This window comes from Phycodurus eques, chromosome 12 (genome assembly GCF_024500275.1).
Source record: "Phycodurus eques isolate BA_2022a chromosome 12, UOR_Pequ_1.1, whole genome shotgun sequence".
Classification (NCBI taxonomy): domain Eukaryota; kingdom Metazoa; phylum Chordata; class Actinopteri; order Syngnathiformes; family Syngnathidae; genus Phycodurus; species Phycodurus eques.
In genome coordinates, this window is record NC_084536.1 from 15,212,633 (window position 1) to 15,236,732 (window position 24,100).

General features: G+C 39.8%; 1 protein-coding gene across 1 annotated transcript; it reads left to right on the top strand.

The window, feature by feature from the left end:
* Positions 1-344: 344 nt before the first annotated feature.
* Positions 345-9,215, top strand: tank (TRAF family member-associated NFKB activator). Its single transcript, XM_061692830.1, has 8 exons — positions 345-479; positions 1,805-1,946; positions 2,857-2,965; positions 3,114-3,184; positions 4,748-4,806; positions 4,909-5,027; positions 7,592-8,001; positions 8,544-9,215. The coding sequence occupies exons 2-8, from the start codon at positions 1,848-1,850 to the stop codon at positions 8,712-8,714; spliced, it is 1,038 nt and encodes a 345-aa protein (XP_061548814.1). The 5' UTR covers positions 345-479; positions 1,805-1,847; the 3' UTR covers positions 8,715-9,215.
* The last annotated feature ends 14,885 nt before the right edge of the window (positions 9,216-24,100 follow it).

Genomic DNA, 24,100 nt, shown 5'->3' on the forward strand with positions numbered 1-24,100 from the left:
TTCAAAACGCTTTCAATGTAAACGTGCATTTGTCAAGGACGCTGTGCAGCAGCAAAACGATCTTCAAAGTGTGTCAAGATCTCAATACAGTTTGCGCGTTGGCCGCGTGCCAAAGTTTAGCCGAAGCAGAAGAACAAGAAGGTGAGCTGAGCCGAGCCGAGCTGAGCTGAGCTGAACCGAGCCGAGTTGAGCTGAGCTGCTCTTCAGTTGTCGGGGCCGGTTTCACACAGCAGACATGTGGGCGGGACCAACCTCCAAGACGCGCGCCGATTGGCCGACAGCGACCAAAGGCGGAAGTGCACGAAGCAGTGGGGATTCCCCGAGGGAAGTTCCCAAGTCCGCTAAGTAGGCTATGTAAAAACACACACTTCGCCATATCCTCAAGCCCACTTCCGAACTTCGCGTACGTGTGCTTGTGCGCGCGTGTGAAGAAGAGCATGTTGGCCACACTTTAAATTCGACTTTAATCCCCAATGAAGGTAAGCGGACGCTCAGTGGCATTAGTGACGTGACGGAGGACGCACGCAAGTTGATTGTTGCCTAACTTGACTTACTGAGTACAAGTTACGTCTACCCAACTCTGAGGTCTTTTTCTAACTATTCGCATGTGCTTTGGGTTTCATTGAAAAGTATCTGGAGACGGGTGGCGCAAAGGGTAATAGAAATGGACTCACCGTAACAATAGTGCACGAGGAAATATGTATACATATGCCATGATGAATCAGGAACCTTTTGTGAGCCTCTCAACTTGAAAACTCTCAGGGGCACAGTGTGTGCGACAGGTATTAGTCGGGCCTCGTTCACATTTTACTTTTGTGAGTTAGAAGTTGGTGTCTTTTATTCCTCAAGTTGAAATGAGAGTACAATCCAGTTTAGGGGAAGTCTACTGGCAGGAATTGCTTTGCCACGGTCATCATTATTTACACTACTTCAGTGTCATTTCATCATCACGGTAATGCCTGTTAATGTGCCATTAATTGGATTGCTGCAAGTACTTGTGACTCTGAAATGTGTTCATGTTTGGGTAAAGTACTTGAAAATACAGCAGTTTCTTTCACAGCAAACTGAACATCGATGACTGTTTGCTTGTTAAATGGAGAAATTGACACTCACAAGCATAAAATTGTTAATGTGGGAGTTATTTGTATTTCTTCACATCCGCTTCTGTAAAACAATTTTGTTGGAGCTACTTGTTTAGCCTAATAACACATATTTTAGTGTGATGATAAACTCAAGTGATTTTATTACCTTTAAATATGTAAGCTACAGCAGCTTATGGTGCAGGAAAAGCTTTTTCATATTTAATTGTTTCCTGCACGCGTGATGCTCCACTGGCCGGATATGCCAGTCTTCTCAAACGTTCATGTAAAAAATTAAATAACTTGTTTGTTGGTAATTTTTTGTTTGTTAGCAATAACATTTAAGTTGAGTAAAACTGTTTCCGAACCTTTGTTTAACCAAGGCACACAATTTTGATATTAGAACAATCTCGTGGCATGCTGCCAATCAAAAAATGTCACAAAAAGTATTAATACTGAAATAGTGATGATGTTGCCTCAATTTACTCAAAAAATGAACTTTTTTAGTGTGAACTCTGACTTTTCGGATCTGGCTTCTGAACCTTTTCAAGTTCAGACAGTCTCAAATCAGATTCAGAACTTGACAAACATGCAGACTTCCAAGCTACTGTTTACATGCCTAAAAATGTCGAATGCGCAGCACCGTTGTTTCTAGACTGGCTGTGGATTGATTTATTATTCCCCCCTCCCTTGAATGAACTCTATACGATGAATTGCATTGCCAGGTCCCATGTCTGCTCTGTCAGTGATGATTGTGGCGCACACGGCATGGAGAGGAACATTGGAGACCAGCTCAACAAAGCTTTCGAAGCTTATCGGCAGGTCTCAATTGAAAAGGACAATGCCAAAAAGGAGCTGCAGCAAATGGTAAAGGACTCCCCTCATTGGCAACACAGTGCAAAAGCAAATTTAAGGACCATCTTGCCATCTTGTAGTGCCAGTTGGACCAGGAAACATAGTTAACCTTTGTTGTTACGTTGCTAAAATCACATCTCAAAACATTAGGTAGACATGCATAATCTAATGTGAACCAATAGAAAAGATGCCAAAAATTCTGCCTTTGCAAAGATGATAATGCTCAGTTTTGATTGATTGAATGTAATGTAACTTTTGTTGTTTGTGAATTTCCTGGTTTCGAACTGTCCTGCTGACTGTTTAAAATATCCCCATCTTCATGCAAATTGTCTTGTGATTTTTACCAGAACCCTAGAAGCAGAACTTGAACAGTGCAGTTAATAAAACATCAATTACAGTTAAAAAAAAAAAAAAAAAAAGTTAAACCACACAAGTCAAAATGCGTTCCTCTTTTCCTACTGAGAGAGACAAAAAAGTATTGACTCTAATACCTATAAACCAAATTTTTTTGCAAGCGCCTTCCTGCGTCTTCATTATGTCTTCATAAAGGTTGTAGTTTCACTTAGTTTTATTACAAAATTATAAATTTTCTTTACACTTATATGAAGTTGAAGAATGTTAAAATGTCACTTAAAACACATTGTCATAATGAAGATGCAATGCATTGAAAATGGAGCATTTAAGTTAACCATCATGGAAAGGATTATTGGAGGTTTCACTGAATTTGATTGTGTTAGGTGTGCCTAATGAAATGGCCAATGGGTGTATCGCCAAACAAAGTCAAATGGCAAAGCATCTGTTTTAAAATCTTGCTCCATCAATGGTATGTTTATGTCAAAATGTGATAGATGTTAAAGCTTGGACCACATTGTAGACATTCCTGCTTGAACTACAGCAATAACAAAATGTATTTTTTTTTCAGACTGAATATTATCAGCAATATATTCAAAAACTCCAGAGGCAGATAGAAGACCAGCAGCAGCTGATTGCACAACTTAAAGCTCAGCTGTCCGCAACAAGGAAGCCTTCAGGTTAGTGATATTATTTCAATCCTCTGATACATTTCTTTCTGGGACTTGGTGATACGATATTTTGAAGGATTCTCTTGAAGGACATGCAGCTTTATTATACTGCTTTGCCACCTGCATGCTGTTAATTTACACTCTTTTGGATTCTAAGGGGAGGTGAAATGCGAGCCGTGCATCCATCTCGTTGATGGGGCCAGCACACATGGGAAAATACAACATCCGGTATGTGGGCTTCATCTCTGTTTTGTATAAAACGCACTAAGATGGCCCTGGAAATGACCTTTTTCCTTCTATTGTTACAATTTGTTACTGTTGGTCAAAAACCTGTCCAAATATACCCAGTTTCATATTTTTTCACAAATCTATACTGTTTGTCAGTCCTCACGTGGGTCTGTTATTATTATTATTTTTAAATGACTGATCTAAAGTGTTGAAAATGGCTTGCAGACTTAGATGATGGAATGTTAATGGATCAACAAACATCATATTTTTTGGGGGGGGGGGTTCTTGAAAAGTGATTTTGGAGATGCGAGGATTCCGCCTGACGCCAGCGATTTGTATTACTATGTGAGCATACACAAAGCATCTTCCATGACAATCACGTACGTTGCTTGCACATGCGCACTCATGAAGACGATATTTTTCAAAAGGAAGATCAAATATCAGTATTACATTCCAACTGTATTGCTTGGCAGAGTTATTTCCTTCCATCCATTTTCAACAGCGCTTGTCCTCATTTGGTCGCAAGTGAGCTGGAGCCTTTCCTGGCTGACTTTGAGTGAGAGTGAACTGGTCGCGAGCCAATCACAAGCCACACAGACAAATCACCGTTCACATTCACACAAAGGACAATTTAGACTACAGTCTTCAATGAATCTAACATGTATGTTATTGGAATGTTTGGAATGGGGAAGGAAGCCGGACGACCTGGAGAAAACCCACGCAAGCTGTGGAAACACATGCAAACACAGGAAGTCGCGATTCAAACTCCGAACTGTGGCAACCACTATTTGAACGTGCTGCCCAATTATTGATTTAACCATGTTTATTTTAAAAAATTGTGAAGGCATAATAAAAGCTATGGCTGTCATTTATTCCCCCCCCCAAGTATTGTCAATCATAGTTGTCGTTCAGGTTTGGCTGCCAAGCTCGGTGATTGTGGCCATACAAGTGTTGTAGTTATCGTGGTGTAGGAGGTGAACGATGTATTGGTGCAAGCTTACTGTAACTCGCAAATGAAATGCAGCCATTTGAAGATAAGACTTGAATTGTGCATGGACCTGCAAGAGACTTCAGGCGGCTGTGTAATGCTTTCAGGAAACTTGAGGGCTTTTGTGTGTTGCCAAACACAAACAACACATTTCTTTCTTGTGGATCAACTCCAACAATAACAATAATACAATATGTATTTGAATTCAAAATATATGCTGGTAATATCCAGATGCATCTGTTGGGCTCTTCAGAATTGTTTTTTTTTCATCTCACTGCAGTAATAAAATTTTACAGTCTGTGAATAGGCCATTTTACAGTGCAGTAATTGCATGTGACGTCATTGGTTGAAAATCCTTTAAAACAAGTAGTGTGTGAATGTCTCGAAGTGCCCTTGAACTGCACTTTCACTTCACAAGATGGTGCTAGAGGACAATTTTACTACAGTTTGAGTTTATTAACAAGACTACCATCAAGCATGTGTACAATTGAAGATTTAAACGCAGTATTCCCTTGGATGCTTTATTCTGTAATCATCACTACAGGCATCACACTTTTATTATTATTTTTTTTAAGGAGACCAAAGGTACCGTTGCTGTTGTTCCGCTAAAGACGGTCAATAACAGCATTGACTAGTAAGTCCCCCCCCCCCCCCCCGACCCCCACCCCTATTTGCAACAACACGGCACAAGTTCAAGTGTATGCTTCTGTTTCATCTGCCAATTTTTTTTTGTCAGTCAGGACATGCTGGATGCACTGGAAGCCATTCATGGGACCTTTCGGCAGATTCGCTCTCTATCTCGAAGGCAAAAAGATTACCTGAAGAGATTCCGTGGGGGAATAGAAACTGCAAATGGTACTCATTCTATACTTTGGAGAAATTCTCGGACTCTTTTGCAAGACCTGATTTTAGAATATCCAAAATATTAAAAGCCATACCTCCTATTAGTCTGCCGACCTTAAATTCGATTTTCCAAGGTAAAGGCCTACAGCCATATTTATCCTTAAAAATTACACTTGATGCTTCAATATTCCATTCAAAAGTCTTAAAAAGGCGCTATTGTTATTCAGCTTGGGTCAATATTTCAGTCGGTTGAGTATAGATAATGTAGATTTAGTTTGCATGAGTAAATGCTCCTCGCTGCAAGCTCAAAACACTACAATTCTTTCATACTTAATAAATGTTTATATAGAAATATCGCAAAATTTAATTTCCCCTTATCGCACACTCCTGGTGGTCACATTAATTGAATGAGGTCTTGAGTGTCTTTAAGAAAGGTCCTAAAAAGTCTTAAATTTGGCATTGTTTGCTTTTTTTAAAACCACATATGGCATCATGATATCCTCACGACATAAAATAAGCAAGAAATGTGTATGTGAACTACGGCTATTTGAACCATGGCTCACCATGCACCTGTAGCTAAATTCTGGGCTCACTGATACAGTGTACCATCTTTTAATAAAATAACTCTATATCGGTATCTTTTATTTCAAATGTTTTCATGTAGATTTCATGTAAATCTAAATATTCAACAAAATTTGAACCCAAATATACAGCTATGTCTAGTGGTCACATGTAATATTTATACACTAATTGCCTTGTAGTATGGTCGCAAATGATTTCTAAACTCTCTTAGACTCTCTTATAAACTCTCTTAAACTCAACTTAGGCACATGTGCACAAATATTGTAAATAGTCCTCAGTTTTCATTGACACAATCAGAGAGGTGTTAATAATAGCGATGATTGTAGTGTAGAAATGGACTGCCTCATACAAAGAGTTTCCTAATAAGTAGTTTACCCTCTTTACCTACATGAGAATGACACTATATTAGACCAAGAGTGGGAATATACCTGTATATAGCCCGTGTGGCTATAAACTGCCCAAGAGATCTTTCTAACAAAATGTGTAAGAAACTGATAGAGAATCTTTATAATGATCAACATTTGTCTGATCTACACGATGCAACTTTTTTTTTTTTTTTCTCATAAATTTAGTATTAGTGAAACTGAAATGGCCACGACTCGGAAGCAGCGCAATAAACAATAAACAACATAGTGAAATGAATACACTATCAATCCAAACTTGGACAACCATCTCTGTAAACGCAGGATTTTCTGAAAGAGCTCTTATTCTGTATCTCATTAGAGTGTGCAGATGTATCTTTTGGGAAAAGTCTAGTGGGTGTTTAGGAAAGGGCCTGTGGATGAGGTATATACATTCATCCGTCCATCCGTTTTCTACACCGCTTATCCTCACTAGGGTCGCGGGTCTGCTGGAGCCTCTCCCAGCTAACTGTGGGCAGGAGGCGGGGTACACCCTGAACTGGTTGCCAACCAATCGCAGGGCACATATAAACAAACAACCATGCGCACTCACATTCATACCTACGGGCAATTTAGAGTCTTCAATTAACCCAGCATGCATGTTTTTGGGATGTGGGAGGAAACTGGAGAACCTGGAGAAAACCCACCCAGTCACAGGGAGAACATGCAAACTCCACACAGGCGAGGTCGGATTTAAACCCGGGACAACAGAACTGTGAGGTGGATGTGCTAACCGGTCATCCACCGTGCCGCCGAGTTATATACAGACGTGGAAAAAATTATTGGTAGCCCTCTGTTAATGAAATAAAATAACTTAAAACTAACCGAAGTAGTAATACATTTAAGAAAAAATATACACACAAAAATACAAAAAAAGGCGTTTTATTGTTATGGTCAATCAGGATTATCTTAAAATTCAAACTAATGAAAATGGCATGGTTAAAAATGATGGTACCCTTAACATAATATTTTATTGCATTGCACAACCTTTTGAAGGAATCACTACAATCAAACGATTTTATATAACACTCAATGAGACTTGCAGGATGTCTCGACAAGTACTGTACATCATTTAAAATATGACTACAGGTATATGAGTGACTACGTTTTCAGGAAACCAAATTAAATGGACTCCTTGTTATAAAATCAGAGTTATTTCAAAATTCCAATAACATATTTAGATGGTTCTGTTCAATATTTGCTTGCCTGTGACTTCCTCTTTGAAATGTGTATGATATGTCCAAATCTGTTTCCTTTTACTTTATTTTTAGTGTATTTCCTCAGAAATGTATGGTGCTTACTCTTATTTGACTATGTTCAAACATATTGTAACACATTTCATTCCTTATGAATGTTATTCTTTACGCTGAAAAAAAAAACCATTATTAGACTTGAATTTTTACACAACTTGTTAAATTTGAGGTAATTTGAGCGAGAATTGGCTACGTTATTTGACTAGGAAGTGATGTCGAATGAATTGGGACACCCTGTATTTTTATTGCCAATGTGACAGGTTCCTCCGGTTTGCATCCACCATGTTCGCTTGAGCGAAAAAACCTCAGCAAAAGCAAATGTTTATTTGCCATCTGACAGATCAGCAGTTCTCCATGCCCATCCAGTGCACAGACCGTGCAGCAGAAGCCGAAACGCCCTTCTTCTCGGCGACAAGGTCGACAGTGGATATTCCGCTGGCGCCTACATCACTGGCGTCGCGTGGTGCCAGCCCTGACGACAGGGACTTTGTAGACTCTCTCACCAAGTTCAGTGTCAAATTCCCGCCTCCTGCGGATAGCGAATACGACTTCCTGAACAGCGCTCCGGAGAGGCACGTTGCTCTGACGGTGCCTATGAGGGGGCCCCTCAGCGGCATGCCTACCGCGGCCAACAACAACGAGGAGGAGGATGAGCCCTCGGAACTGCCCGTGCCTTTTGTCATCCCTGTATTCCCCTCCCACACGACGTCCTCCTCGCTCTCCCAGGAGGACGTTCGGGGGCCGCAGCAGGTGAGAAGAAGGTCTTAGAAAAGTAGTAGCATATTATCGGTTTGCTGTTGGGTTTTGCTAATGGAGGAAAAGTGTGTGAAGTCCAAAATAAGCCCCATATCTAAAATTGAAACAGATTACTGTGTAATGAGTGCCAGTCCCTTGTTTTTCTATTTAAACTCCCTGGTTTTATCTGCTGGCATATTTGCTGGAAGGTGTGAGCCAGATGGAAGTGCCGCACGGTGTCAGAATCTGACTAAACACGCCTGATCATTACAATGTGTACCTTTTTAATTGTGTGTATAAATGCTCATTAAGAAATTCTCAAGCCTAAACTGTCAAAAACTAAACAAACCCTATTTTTTAAATCCAACAAGTACAGTTATAACACACATGACAGTTGGTAAGTACAAAAAGTAACATAATTAGAGATTTGAGAATAGCATTTTAACCTCTTGCTCCTCCCTGTATCCTTAAACGTAATAGTCTCTCCTACAGCATGCTCTGACAGAGTGTACATATTGTTTTTGCCTGTGAATAAAATCTAGCTTTCTTGGCTTCAGTCTCTGTGGAGCCCCGAGCTGTGCGAGGCAACCGACGTGGGTGCGGAGTTGGCGACGACTCAGAGCAGCATCCCGGATAAATGCGCTTTCTGCCACGCCGTGGTTCCTCAGGAGCAAATGAACAGCCACCTCTACTCACATTTCTCTCCTAAGGATGAAACCCACTGCTGACTTTGGACCGCCACGGCCAGAGACTTCATGTAAGCGTGGCAAAGTATGTTCACTGTGCAGGACACTGCAATGAGACTTGAATTGTTTTTATTTAATATGGAAAAATTGAATGGTACAGTCCCCATATATTTCTCTTTTTCTAATACAGCTGAGGTTTTACTATGATGCATAACGAGGAAATAAAGCCAACAATGAGTCTTTTATTATAAGGTGGAACAAAGTGTCATCATTTAGTTTTTATATTTTGAAATTCAATTTGCATTAAAAAGACAATTTATATAATTTGTAATTAAAAAAAAACATTTTTGCTCTATATCCTAGCTTGGGTGTCGAACTCATTTTTGTTGCGGGCCACATTGTAGTTATGGTTTCCCTCAGAGGGCCGATACAGTATGTCTGAATCCATGTACACTAAATGTATAATGTCCTTATGTATCATTGCATACTGGATAAATTGCTTGCAAAATCTCCATGTTATTAAAAGTGAAGACAATTTATAAATTTGTGAGGGATTTTAACAAAAGACACGAAGCACTCGTAGATTCGCATGATTTGATTTAGTAAGCCACATGAAATGATGTGGTGGATCGGATCTGCCCTGGCGTTTGACACCTGTGTCCTGTAACATTCCCACATGTTGCATATAGTGGTTTGACATGCCAACAATACGCATTGAACCAGCAGAATTTAATAATGTATAAAAGATGGACATGAAATCCTTAACAATTCTGTGCCAACCTAAGCTGAGATCCCCACTTGAATAGTCAATAATATTGCTGGACCAGCCTGGAAACAATTACCAGCGGTTCTACTGTTAATGTTCATCACGTTCAAAGGAGCACCTAATCAATCAATTAAAAAAATACAAATAAAGTCCTCATATGTCAAGGTACCCCTGTGTAACAAAATGACTGCCAAACAACAAAAAGTACAGGATTCCTCGCTTTATGGTACCGACATATGCGGTTACAAATAGTGTGCAACAAACTAGTTCACGCAATGCTATAAGAATACGTCATCGCATAAGAAAAGAAGGCAAGCTTACTTACTGACAAACTTGCAGTTGACTTTTTCTTGTTTCATATTTAGGGCCAAGAAGTACTTTTTGTTATATAAATATTTACTGTACTTATGACTTTACTCCTGTGTTAGCGTAGTACTGATAGACGATGGCGTGTTCTGACTTAAGTACACATTCAGGTTACTTTGCCATCGGAACCGAGGACGTCTTTTTAAATCATACTGAAGTTAACAGTTCTCTGCTATATTAGGGTTTACTCACACTTTCCAGCCATGCCTGACTTAGGCGCCATTCCTGTCCTACTACCTAGTTTTTCTGTTTATTTCTATTGTGCAAGGTGCCAGTCATCGTTAATAACCAGCAAGCAACAACTGCTTTACAGTGTGTTCATGACAAATTGTGCCACACCCTGACCCACTTCCCCCTGTAAACATGCCAGGGAAGGGGAAGTGAACTAAATCTGAGTAAGGATCAGAGTAGTCACACTAGCAAAATGTATCAGACTTTAGATGTCAAGGGGACCCAGGCACAGTTTGCCAAGTGTGAGTCCACGTCTAATGTGAGAAATGGAAAATTTCAGAGGGAGCGAAAGGAACCCCAATCAGCTATATGCGGAACGTCACGTGACCAAACCCGGAAAACAGGTTAGCGGACCTCCTGTGTATGCTGCGATAATGAGTATAACAACAGGTTGATGAAGGGATGGTTTGAAGCTGAGCTTGGTCAAATTTTGTTTTCTTTATGGCTGGCTGATGTCTTCGGACAAAAGCTAAATACGTTTAGTGATACAAATATGATGTGATATACAGTATGTGAACACAAACAAAGCCTAAACAACGGATATCATCATCTTTGGTATCGCTTGAAGATATTATGCAAAACAAAAGACATTTTAGATGTTTAAAGTTTGCTTTGTCCAGGTCTCTGGGTTCTAGGGTTCTGCCATTTACCTGTGCCAGAAGGAAGCGCTTTCACCTGTTTTGTCAAATGCAGAAGTTGGTCGCGCATATACCGGATTGTTCCATACATAATAGTTCAACCGTATTTTAGCTAATCATTCGAGTATGGTGGAAGGATTCACCACCTGCAAACCTGTTGTTTAAATTATCTCAGTAATGTGAAGCAGGTGTTGGTCGACCACACTGCTGTTTTTCCGAAACATTTCCAAGTTTGCGGCCATTTAAGAAGTTAATACGCCATGTGCTCATAAGACACAAATTGGTTGGAATCCTTAACGACACACAACATCAGGCTCAAACCCGCCGTTCATTTAGCTCAATTACGTTCTCATTTGCCAGCTCCTGCTTGTATATGCAACATATTCTCCGATAACTATATTTATTTGACAGCTGAGTATTAGATTGGCGTTCGAGCTCTGCATGTAGCACATATTGATTGCCATGGCAATGCTGTCGTCTTTGGCCTTATGCATATATGTTTACAGTATTTCTTTGCATATCACTCAGTTTGCTTTTTGACGAAAGATGAACACTGTATTGGAATACATTTTGATGCAGATACATCCTCCTGTTGCAAAGTAAGATGTAAATGAAATTAAATGCATGTAAAAATCCTTATAAATGATATTTATTTTTTTACTACATCGGATATAAAAAGTTTGCGCTCAAAAATGAGACCGAGAAATAATTTTCTAACTTTTTCCACTACTAATGTATGACTTGTACAACTCGATGGGGAAAAAAGGATATAAAAAAAAATATATATAAAAATATCAAATATAGATGACACTGAGATACTGTGGTTGTGCACACCCTCTTCTAACTGGTAATGTGGCTGTTTAGAAATAACCAATCACAACTCATGTTAAGTCAGCACACCTGCCAACTTATAAAGTTCCTCTGAGTAACCCCCCAAAGGTTCTGATGTTCTAGTAGGGTTTCCAGTAGTAGCCTAAAGGTTTTATGCTACCACTTACTGGTATTTGGAATGGTTCATAATTTCTTCTTGAAAAATCCAGTTGGAGAAAAACAGCCCCAAAGTGACCACCATGCGTCACTGTAGTATGATTTTCTTTTGGTGATGAGCAGTGTTGCGTTTGTACCAAACATTCCATTTTGAATAATGGCCAAAATGTTCAAACTTGGTTTAAAATGTTTGTAAATACACCTTTGAAGTTGAAATCTCCCAAACACATATGGGAAAATATGTTCTAGCCAGTGAACCCAAGGCTGAGGGAATTCTCCAACAGTTCCAAATACTAGTCAGTGTTAGCACAAAACCTTCAGGCTTCTGATAGCACGAAAGAAAATGTCAGGAAAAGCCCACTACAACAGCTGAACTTTATTTTGGGGTTCATCAATGGCACTTCAAATGGTGGCAACTGTCTGCTGACTCCCACATAACATGAGTTTGAATGTGATTGGTTAATCTGAACACAGCCACATCCCAGTTAAAAAACATTTGTGCTTCCACATTATTCTTTTTTTTAGTTTCCCCTCTTGAAAACACTTAAAAACAAATTTCAATTGAGTTGAACAGGGTATAGGTCACAGAAATAGTGGGAAAGGTTTTAAAATGACCCATCTTGTTCTCATTTTTTAAATATCAAAAAAACCTGGCATTTGAACAGGGGTGTCTTGACTTTTTTTTAATCTATAAGCTCTTTTTATGTATTTGCACAGAGATGTGTGATTTATGAATAGCTCTGGAAACCGCATTTATTCATTTATCATGCCAAACATTACATGTTTATTAGTGCATTTTAATGACACACCACATCACCACAGCATGGACAGTGCGTGTGGCTGGAGGTGAATGGGGGGGGGGGGGGGGGGGGGTTTGTCTGGCAAATACAGATCCCTAATGATCCTTTCTGGTTAAGCTGTGAAGAGTTGAACATAGTGCAGCCTACACGCTTTTCTCTCTGGGAGCATGAACAGCTGCTGGCTCATAATTACATTGTCATTCACTGTTTGGAAGTGGAAACTACTACTGACAGCTTGTATTACTATATTTGCTTTATTATTATTATTTTTTTAATGCTGACCTGCATAGCTAGTTTCCCATGTGTGAAGAGGTTGAACTTTAGTGTCCTAGTTTTTGTTGTTGGAAACATTTTATCACGCAGCTTTAATTTCAAAATGCATGCTGCGGAAGACACTGGAGATTTGAGAAAGATTTTAAGCGATGTATAAAATAAGACGCTCACTCAAAAAGATGTAAGATATGGATTGAGGTGGATATGTAGCGGCCTGAGTGATTACAAGGTGTCAAAATTGCCAGGAGCAAGAAGGTGAAAGCAATCAGGGGTGAGAAGATTGCAGCATTCGTGAGGAGCAACTAATTATCCAAGTCATTTGTGGCGAGAAGCATTTGAGGCAGCTCGAGACCACTGACTGGTGACAGATTGGTGCGGAGGAAAAGGGGAGGTGTTAGAACAATGGAGCCCAGCTCCCCATCATTACTGCACGCTAATCAGCAGTGCTGCCGCACCACCAGTCGGTGCTGCAGACAGTTCGGGGGACGGGGACGTCAGCCGGGAGGCCGGCGATGAGAGGGCGGAAAGTGACTCTCCTGGCGCACAGCCACTGCTTGTTTAGTTCAGATGCACACATCCTAGGCCTGCAGTCCTCATTCTTTACACGCGGCACATTATGTTGGATTGATTACATGTCAATTACAAGAAATTGTAGGTTCCTCGATGAAATAACATTTATACTACAGATTGTAATCAATGAAGCTTTTGACAATAATCATCAGAATGAAAAAGCCATGAAAGAGCCAACTCATAGCCAGAGTTACTTACTTGGTTACATTTTAATTGGGGGGGTCTGGTATGGTGCAAAAAGTAAAGCATAGACCAGTATGTTAACTTGTGTCAGGATTTCATAGAGATTCTACAAAAATAAAAATTAGCATTCATTTGGTAGACAATGCACTGTGCCATATCGTTTTGCATTAGTGGTGCAACAAATTATAGATTAAAAACAACTCATTAGCTATCAAAATGATCGATAACTAATCGATTATCAGAATAAGTGGCAACTGTTTTGATAATTGATTAATTGTCGAACCTTGTTTAACTTAAAATCATTCAAATCCTCGAGATTCCAGCCTCTCAACAGTGAATATTCTCGGATGTGTCTAGTCCGCCATGAAAGCAGCCTGAATATATTTGTTTAATTAAAATAATAATACATAAATAATAATCTGCTCTTGCTCTGGAAATCACTGATCAACATTTTTAGCTATTTTTTGACTTGACTTTTTTGAATCGATCCATTTGTTTGTACATTTTCTGCACTGTCAATTTGAAATAATGTCTTATTTTTGAAAAAAGGAGACAAATTTAAAGTTTTTTTTAAATTCAATTTATCAGTTAATAGTTGAAATGATTAAAATAATCGGTAGATGCAGACCTACTGTGCGTTCATTTTCTATTATTACATTGTTAAAGTGTAACACCCCAAAATATCAAATGTACATTATACACTGAGACATTCTGTAGAGAAAACCTAAATAAATAAAATTAAAAAATTGTAAAATTACAATACTACACATTGTAAATCAACCTCTCTTGTCTGCCTCTGTAAATGCAAATGCAAGTTTGCAATTGGTTAGCAAAATCCTGTGATCATGAGCAGCATTTTGTTCTCAAATTTCTGTTCAATATCAATTTCTCATCATTGTTCTTCTATAGCACCACCTGCTCTTTTTCAAAGTTAAAATCCATCTTTTAACTGTATTAATTGCTGCAGAAGTTAACAAATGAAGCACCACATTGGTTACTTTAAACAATTAACCCTCCATTTGAGTTCAGAGGGATTGTTGAATCCAGTGGAAACCAAATAGAGAGCTAGCAAGTGGATCGGGGTCTCCTAGCTTGTGTGCCCTCTTCACATCAGTGTCATGGAGATAATTAACAACTTAGGAGAAAAGCATATTCCTCTGTCTGTGCCCAGGTCACCTTTGGCATGAGCGGGTGCCAACTCGCATGGCGACGTGAGCCGAGAGCATCGCCTCACGGTCGTCTTGCAGCGCGACGGGCTCCTTAGTGTTCGAATAAACGTGTTGAAGCCGTCTTTGCCTCTGCTAAGTCTCACGACGTCCACCCCCTCCATTGAGGAGCGCGTTGTTTTGGGGTGAGTCTTGGAGCAAAAGATTTGGCAGTCACAGCTAGTGATGACAGAGACAGTGGTGCGATCGCACCCACAACCCCAAAGGACAATCACATTTCAGGCGGGTGTTCAGTACACATGCGGTGCAAAGGATGCCATTTGTTTAAAACGAGGACTGTTTTTTTTTTTTTTTTAGGTTTACCAGGGGGGTCTTGGACATGCACACCTACCAGCCGCCTCATTTGGTACTAACTCATGACAATCGCATATGGGTCTTTCCACTGAGGTGGTACACAATGTGTGACGTAAGAAAAATTTAAGAACTTGAATCGTTGTGTTGAAAATATTTTGGTAAAATTTCTTTGAATTATACCAGTTACATTTAGGGGCTCATGGGATAAAAACATACATAGTTTACATAATATCACCATTATTTGACCAGTGGTTGCTTGTAACACTGACTCTAGATATGAACATGGAAAGCTGTTTATTGCATGAAAACCTTGGGAATTTTTCACACAAATACTAGGGTTAGAGTAGGTTCACGAACCAATTTATGTTCTTAAATTGTTAATGCACCGCAAAGTATCGAGTAAAAAATTTTACTTAGGGCAAATATAGATGTGTGTAACATTGACTAAAAATACAACATGGAAAATGAAGGACCTGAATACTAACGGGTATAAGGGAATACATTCAGTAGATATCAGAACTTAATAGGACTAGTGAATTTTTCAATATCAGTTTCCTTACTTGGTATGATAGCCTTCACAGTTAGACCAGCAACTTGAAGCATGAACGTTGACATGTTCCATCACTTGCCATTGTTAACATCCAATTCAATCATTTCACCAACTATGTTTATCTAATTGTTTGTACATGATAAACAATGTAAAGTCAACATTTTAGATTATAGGGACCATTAAGGTTGTTTATGTTTTTATTTTTATTCAGGTTTCACTATTGCAGAGAAAACAAGCTTTTTGTGAGAAGAAACAAGCAGAACAGGGACTTTGACGCTGATATTTGATGTTTGTGAAACTTCCAACTATGAAACAACAAAAACAAGACTGAGAAAGTGGTTTTGATGGCAAAATGTATTTTCAGATATACAACTAAGAAATGTGCCTTTAGTGACGCCGACTCACCGCATAGCATGAGTTGAACGTCAGTGGCTTTTTTAGATGGCGTTCGCCATTCACTCCATGATCTCTATCATCCCTTCTCATGATCGTGGCACACACTTTCTACTACCTACCGTGACACACATTCTGTTTATACCATGCAAATGCAGTACATAACCCTGTTCGAGTGTGAGGTGCCTCAAGTTTTCTTATTTCCAACCTGATGGCATTTCTGTCCCTCACAATTGACGTGACAACCCAAGATTCACCCTTTAATCTTTATCTTCTACTCAAAAGCTGTGCTGATCTCAGATCCAAAGCAATTGAACACCGCCATCTACAGGGATCTGTTAGTCATTATAGTGGTTTACAAACCTGAAATTCACAGACAAGCTGAGCAAGACCCTCTTCCGTGTTTGCCCATTGAAAACTGTATTTGACAAATATATACGTTGGTGGCAGTAAACGTTTGAATTCAAGTTAGTGAATGAGTTAAACTATATAATATTTTACCATGGAATGGTGAGAGCGAGTGACCCAACTTACTGCATCTTTTCTTTTTTTTTCCTTTTTTTCCTTTTACTTGCAAGTGCAAACTTGATTAATAAATATTCCTCAGCAGGCTTTAGGCTGTTTATTGCCACACTCAACTGAAGGCTACTGTCAAACTAGACAAAACAAAGACAATCCATTGAGCGAGACTATGCGGAACATCACATGAGCAAACCCAGAAAACGGGATAGCTGACTTCCTGTGTATGCTACGCTAACGAGCAAGACTACGGTTTGATTACATGATTGAAGCTGAATTTGCTAAACGTTTTCTTTATGCCTGGTGTCTTCAGACAAAAGTTAAATACATGTATATATTTTCTTTATACAAATATGATATACATAAAGCCTACACATCGAACATTGCCATATTTGGTGCTTCTTATATCTTGTTTAAAAAAGGCATTGTCAATGTTTAAAGGTCCTACAGTTGCTATGTAATGGTCCCCTTTGCCATTCACCTGAACCGGGAGGAAGTGCTTAGACCCATTTTTCCAAATTCGTAAGTAGGTTGCGCATATACCGGATTACGCGTTGTGTATTTGGAAAAAAAAAAAAAAATACATAGCCTCAGCTAATTTAATGCTAGCATGCAGCACAATGGGAAAGGCCATAGGCACACGGACTAACAATTAGCATCTATGTTGCGGTGTTGTTACCCTTTAAGCAAGGGTTATCTTAACACAAACAGTGCAGCAACACAGAAGAGAGAGACAGATAATACAACAATAATCACAGGCTTATGTTCTTTATCCTCTGGGAAGAACAACTAATATTGGCGTGCTGAGAAGTCTGCAGGTGGCCAAGGCACGCACGCAAGAATGAGCAGCACAATTTGAATTGAAGGAGAAAGGGTGACAAATACTGTTTAGTTCTTTTTAATTGTAATTCTGAGTTTATAAAGTAAAATATAGAGAGCTATGTTTCTCATTAAAAACGAGTGACATTATTTGGAGGGCAGGCTGTCATGGATTAATGACATTTTCATTCATTTCAATGGCGAAAAATGACTTGAGATACTTGTTTTGAGTTGGCCACGGAACTAATTAAACTCATATCGCGAGGCACCACTGCATTACATTTTGGTTACTTAATTTCTCTCCCCTAGAAACATCTCCCAGAATGATTCAGTGCAATTCTACCTTCGAAACGTAACCCAATATTTGTTTTAATACTTGATAAATTAGATGAAATGGTCATGTGCTGTACATAAAGAAGCATCCAATGTGAGTGTATGTGTTTTTAGAGACATTGAGCTGCCAATTTTAGCACCCCTCAAAATACCTGTCAAGATGTCGGCAGGCTGGTATTTCATTGTAGTTAAGTACGTGAGAGGCGCGCATGCGGATGTTCGCTGGATGGCGACTTGCAATTTTAGGGTTAAGGCAGCATGTAAGAATCCATTCTCGATTTAACGACCTAGCCTTGCCGGGCGAGGACGACAGGTAACATGCTCTTGACTTGTACTAAATTTGCCAATTAACACCTCTGATAACAGGCTACCTTTGAACAGCACCAGTCCAGAGAGGGGCTGAGCATTTTGTTGTCTGATCTTTTAATGATAAACCTTGTGATGTCCTTATTTCCTCCCTTCCTTCCAGATTCATCACGTTTTCCTGGATAAATCTGCAAGGATTTTGCTTTGTGGCTATATGAGCTGTGTCGCAATTGACAATTAGACTGGCCGTGATGTTGGGCATATTTTCTTTCTCCACATGCCTCTTGAATCCTTATGCGCTGGTTGGGCAGTCTATTTTTTGCACATGTCCATATGGTCATGTGCAGCTTCAATTAAGCACATGGCTGCTATGAGAGGAACACCATGCTCAATTTGCTGTGTCCTCTCTTATTGTTGTCATGCTTGAGAAATACAACATAACAGCACTGTCCTCAATAGATGAGTCTTGAAAGACCAGTCCCTTTTCAAATGATGCCCCCCCCCCCCCTCCCATTGCAGTCACCCCTCTGGTGCCGCACATGCTTATCAGCCTCCCAAACAACACCTAGTGCAGGTGTGAATATTCAAATCCCCAGTGAAAATCACAGTGGGTTTTCTTTGGTTGTCCTCAGAGTCCCCTTACATGCTGCAGCCTTGGGGCCGCCATGCTGCTGGCTAACGGCAACTTGCAGAAACACCTTTTGGCTAAGTGTAAGGTGGACGTCCGCTCACCAAATGTGCTTAATGACTGATGAAGCAATTCTCAATTGAAACCAGGACCTAATTGAAAAAGGGCCTACAAATGGTACAACCTGTGTGTTGCCCAATAAAATCCCAATGCTAAAATTTAACAATTATGCGCGAAGAATAAATGAGTATTAAATTAAATACCCAATCCATTAAAAGGCTGCATTTTTGATTGATTGTACAGTTGAGTGATTTCTTTAATAACTCAGGAGAGCGCGCAATTATCCTATTTAGATCCATGTATATAAATATATATTATAAATTTGGAAAACTACCGCAACATCAACGCCAGTTTCGGTAGCCCTACTATGGCGTTTTGCATTGTGTGTTAGCATTAAGCTTGCCGACTTTTTTTTATGTGGTTTGATGAAATAAACAACATGAAGCAAGCATTTTAGTGTTTCCCAACCTTCATGTGCCACAGGCGCCTGAGAAGATGAAACTATAATTCCCCCCCTGCCCCAAAAAACGAAATTGCATGCTCATACTGTACAGACCCACAGACAGAAGCTTCACTCTGTTCTGTCCAATTTGTCAACAAAAAAAAAATAGAAATAAAAGCCAAATACTGCATTTGGCTTCTTTTTTTTTTTTTTGGGAAAAATTGTTCACTTCATGCTCCTTGTTGTGAATTGCTTGGCCACCATTTAGCGCTCGCAACGCAAAACAAAAAATCAACCGCGCAACGGACCATGCTTTCATCTGTATGGAGATCGCATAGAATCCAAGAGCTGTTTTCCATTTTACTGTGTGGCAGCTTTACTGTTAATACAGTTGTACCTCAACTTGTCCCCCCCCCCCCCCCGTCATATGTGCCGTTACTCGAACAATTTAGTTTTTTTTTTTTATAGATTTGCTATTTTAAGTATTGAGCAGGTTTAACATTTACTATTGTCGACCCTGACTGTTTTCCAAGCAGTTCGGGGAAGGAAAATCACTCTTAACACAACCCCGCACCGCAAGATAATTGGTCAGGATAATCATTTAGAGACCTCCGATAATCAGGCCTTCACTGACTTTGTCAGACTGGGGGAGATGTTCAAATTCGGCCTGATTATCTATCGAAGAAGAAGAATCACTTTTTATTGTCATGAACATGCATGCATGCACATGAAATTTGTTCTCTGCATTTAACCCATCACAGTGAACACTTAGACATGTTAGTGGAACACACTGGAGCAGGGGGCAGCTGAAGCTTCCCAGGGAGCATTTCGGGGGAATCAGTGTCTTGCTCAAGGACATCACAGCCGTGAGTCCGGGGGATGTTGGCGGATGGGCCAGTCGGGGTCTTGAGCCTCTTGGTGCGAGCGTACCGCGGGGTCACGGTGGCAGGCGATCAGCTTAACCACTGGGCCACGGCTGTATGTGTGTACACCGCTTTAGAAGACGACAGACTACTACTACTACCAATAAAAGGATTTTATCACTTGCATGGAATTATGCTGTGAAAAAAATACAACTTGACTGGAAGTCATGCCAATCAAAATATGCCATTTTGAAGACAGATTCAGGCGCACAAAAATATCGGTGTGAATGCAATGCTGAAACCTTTGCGGATTCTTCAAACACTGGAGAAGAAGGATTAGTCCATTCAATAGTTGGATGGCGTGGCTGAGAAGACTCACAAGGTTCTAGTATCCTGCCTCAGAAGCTGACCACCTTGGTGTCACATCTTGATAGCGACGTGAGATGTGTTCTCCTCAGATATTTAGTGCGAAGAAACCATCTGGCTTGACGAGAGCTGAATGTCATCCTGGCAGGCCACTTTTATCTAACTGACACCTCGCAGATTTAGTGGGAGGAGAACCTTTCTGTCTTGTGCTCGAATGAGACGACACAGCTCAGGATTCTACAGCTCTGAACGCTGCAATACGACTTCTCCTAAAATCCCCGAGTTCCATTCGCCTCCGTTAGGAACCAGTTCAACATATTGTGCCGTTTGGTCATCCTAGGTAGTGAGACGTATCACGTTTTGTGTTGTTCCGGCGGAATCTGTGAAAATGGCACGTCGTATGTAATGCGCCCGCTTGCTGCTGGTCTTGCCAATTCCCAGAAGATTAGTACATCCTGTGCCAACGCTCACACTCTCTCTTTGTCCTTGTGATTTAATTGAGGATTCTGCATCAGATTGCTTTCTTTTGAGAGATCTAGCTGTCCAGCGCTTGATTTGACTCGACTATCGAACAGCCGGCTGTTTAATGAGATCCAATGCAAGAGCAGCATCAAAATTCTTTACAAAGCCTAATGCTCAATTTTGAATGCTCTCAAAGTTGTTTGTGAGCTATTAATGTAGCCATTTACAGTGCTTAACACATTTATTTGACCACCACCCAGTGTAAGGTTTATGCCACAGCTGCCCTAAATGGTCAGCATCGGTTAGTATGTTTATGGAATGGTTAATACATCAGTATGTAGAAGCTCTAACCCAAATGATATTTTAACACTCTCATATCATTATTATGGCTATATATGAATTTTGAAATGTTTTATTTTTAAATTGACAAAATAGCTAAGGAAATGATTATTTGTTGATGAGATGTGAAATTATAGTTATGTACTTGCATTCATGAAGAGCAAAATGGGTTTTAGTGATTGGTTGAATGTTATGCTTGATTAATTTGTGACTTCTCCGACAAGCTTGGTGAACCCAACTTTGGTTAAAGCAAATGTGTTAAGAAGCACAGTATGGCAATGGTGTACAATTACAAGTTGTTTTCCCCTTAATATTGTAGTTAGTTCTATGAGAGTTAAAATATTAGAAACAACCCTCAGTATGATTCAATACAAAAAAAAAATGACTTCAAATTCCAGCCATAACAATAAACTTATGTTTAAACTAGAAGTTATTGGCTGTGAACCAGGCATCCACCAATTGTTTGGTCCTGTACTTTAAATGACATCGATGCCATTTTGAAGTGAAAGACACAATCAAATTTTCAGCGGGATGAAAATGAAACCTGTTCATTTGATTTTGTAGTTAACAGACAACTATGAATCGAATCTTATCCATCTATTTTCTATACCGCTTGTATACATTTGTACACTCTATACACAACGTCATGGGTGAGTAGTTGAGGGTAAACCCAGGATGGGTTGCTAGTAAATCGCAGTGAATCCATCCAATGCAAAAAAAAAATAAAAAATACCATACCTCAATAGATTCCAAACTGTGGACCTGTGCACCTCCGAGCAGGTTTTAATTAATTAATTTATTTTTAAATCACTAAATGTCTGATTTGACAGTGAACAGAACCAAACTAAACTTGTGTTCCATAGACTTGAATGCGGTCTTCTTTTTTTTTTTTTTTTTCTTCTTCTTCACTTGTGTACAAAACAAATTGGCTGCATATTTTGTTCACACCTTGTGTAACCTGGGGATAGCAAGCGCACTTGTCCCTCGTCATACCTGTGACAACAAGCTGCAAAGTGCTCCCTGTGCCCTAATCTGCAATGTACTGTAGAGACCCGCTGCTGCAGCTACGTTCTCGTTTTCTTTTTCCTTAGTTGCTGTCTGTGGAAAGCCTTTTGAGTATTCATTGGATATCCTCGATATCCAGCTTAAGGTCCATGTGTCCATGTGCTAGTACACTCTTTGTTCTCTGTAGAACAAAGTAGAGCAGCCCTCCACAGCCGTGTACTGCGCTGACAGCTTTTATTTTCACCTCAACACTCAAAGGTGTTTTTGAAATCTGTTTTAATTTTCTAACTAATAAGGATACTAGTTACAATAGCATTCTTATGTTCTCCTTGTACTTGTCCAGTGAATATTCATCACCAAAGATTTTGAATTTTAATGTCTTTTATTAACTCAATAGTGTATATTTAAGAAAAAAACATTCCTGCACTCGATAGTCCTTAAACTCCTTCTTGAGGATTATTATCTAACAAGTGAACTATATCAATGCTTTTACTGCAATTGAGAAGCACATTAATCAACATTTAATGTCGTTTACCTTTTCAACCGCTTTAATACTCATATCTTCATCACTCTCCACTTATTCCCAACTGCAATCTCCTCATCTGACACTGACAGCAGTGCTACTGCTGCCAACCACATTTGGCTCTTGCTGTTGTCGCTGATGGTTACACACATTCAGTGTCACTGTTAGAAAGGTTGAAAACTGCGTAAAAAAACAAAGTGTTATGTTTGTCTCAAAAATGAGCTGATCTGCAAACGCACCAACAAGTCACAAGCAGAAGTGAATATTTACAAATGAAAGTCATGATAAATGCACACACAACATTAAGAAACGTATAAATCACGGATATATTTGTGGATCTGAAAAACACGTAAATCGCGGATATATTTGGGTAAATAATTTTGAGACAAACCTCTCCTCATACCCTTCCACACACACACACACACACACACACACTCAAAAACAACACATTGGCTTTCAATTAGGACCAATAAAGGCCCACTGATCTCGAAATGGCAGTCTGATTGGGATTTTAGCATCAACAGATGGTCAGTGGATGGTTTTAAATGAGTAACACCACTGCCTGCTTTTGGAGTAGTACACTAGTGTCTCGGCATATCTGCCCCTGTGAATGATGTCACCATGATAGCTGCGGCTCAGGAGGGATAAGAGCTACTCATTGCTACTCACTAGTGCCGGCGGCCGTGGGACATCCCTGTCTGGCTGCATTATTCAACAATACTCCTTACCTCTCCAAAGCATGAGGGAGGGACTGTTCAATATTTGAAGGATATATCAGGTTTTTTTTTCTTTTTTTATTGAAAGTGTATAGATGAAGATAGTGGTGGGGGAGTGGGAGACGTTGCCAGCTGGTGCAGCTTGGACGGTCACCAAGGCAAGTTGCCGAGTTTGTCGAACTGATCCGCCGGACTTGGCAGTCTCACTGGGGGACGTTGTAGACAAGCGGGCTTGCTCGAGCGCCTTTTTGTTTTGTGCAACTATAGGAATTGATGGATCATTGATTGTTTCACTCTCGCCGCTATGAGCGCATTTGACGTTTTGCACCTAACGGCTAATTCAGTCAGACATACATACAGTGAGCTTGACCGCCTGATTGCAGTTCTTTGTTCGCGCCGGGCGGCACTGAGCTCTACTGGAAGAGATGCTGCAAAGTAATTTTCGTTGTTTCCACAGAACGGAGAAATATTTGCCTTTGAGTATTGGTGTACACTGTTTGTATGTGTTGCTGCCCCGTACGGGTTAAAGTAGCAGTTGAAGGTTATTGGAAGGTTTATGATTACGGCATCCTAATTTCTGTTGGCCTCTCTGGCATTTCGCATTATTACCATTAAGCTAGTTAGTTGAATTTTGTTCAATGAAATTATATGATTCAGTTGAACAGTTTGATGTTTAAATACTGTTTAATTCTGCTTCATTTTTGTCAGTTTTACAGTAAACCGCAAGTGGGAGTGACTTATTTGAAGAGTGGTGGGAGCGGGAGTCTTTT

What these genes read in the sequence shown, in the direction of transcription:
- tank (XM_061692830.1), top strand. Translation starts at nt 1,848, where the DNA reads ATGGAGAGGAACATTGGAGACCAGCTCAACAAAGCTTTCGAAGCTTAT. An exon ending in ATGGGAAAATACAACATCCG is followed by an intron (nt 3,185 to 4,747) that starts GTATGTGGGCTT and finishes ATTTTTTTTAAG; the next exon opens with GAGACCAAAGGTACCGTTGC. An exon ending in GTCAATAACAGCATTGACTA is followed by an intron (nt 4,807 to 4,908) that starts GTAAGTCCCCCC and finishes TTTTTTTGTCAG; the next exon opens with TCAGGACATGCTGGATGCAC.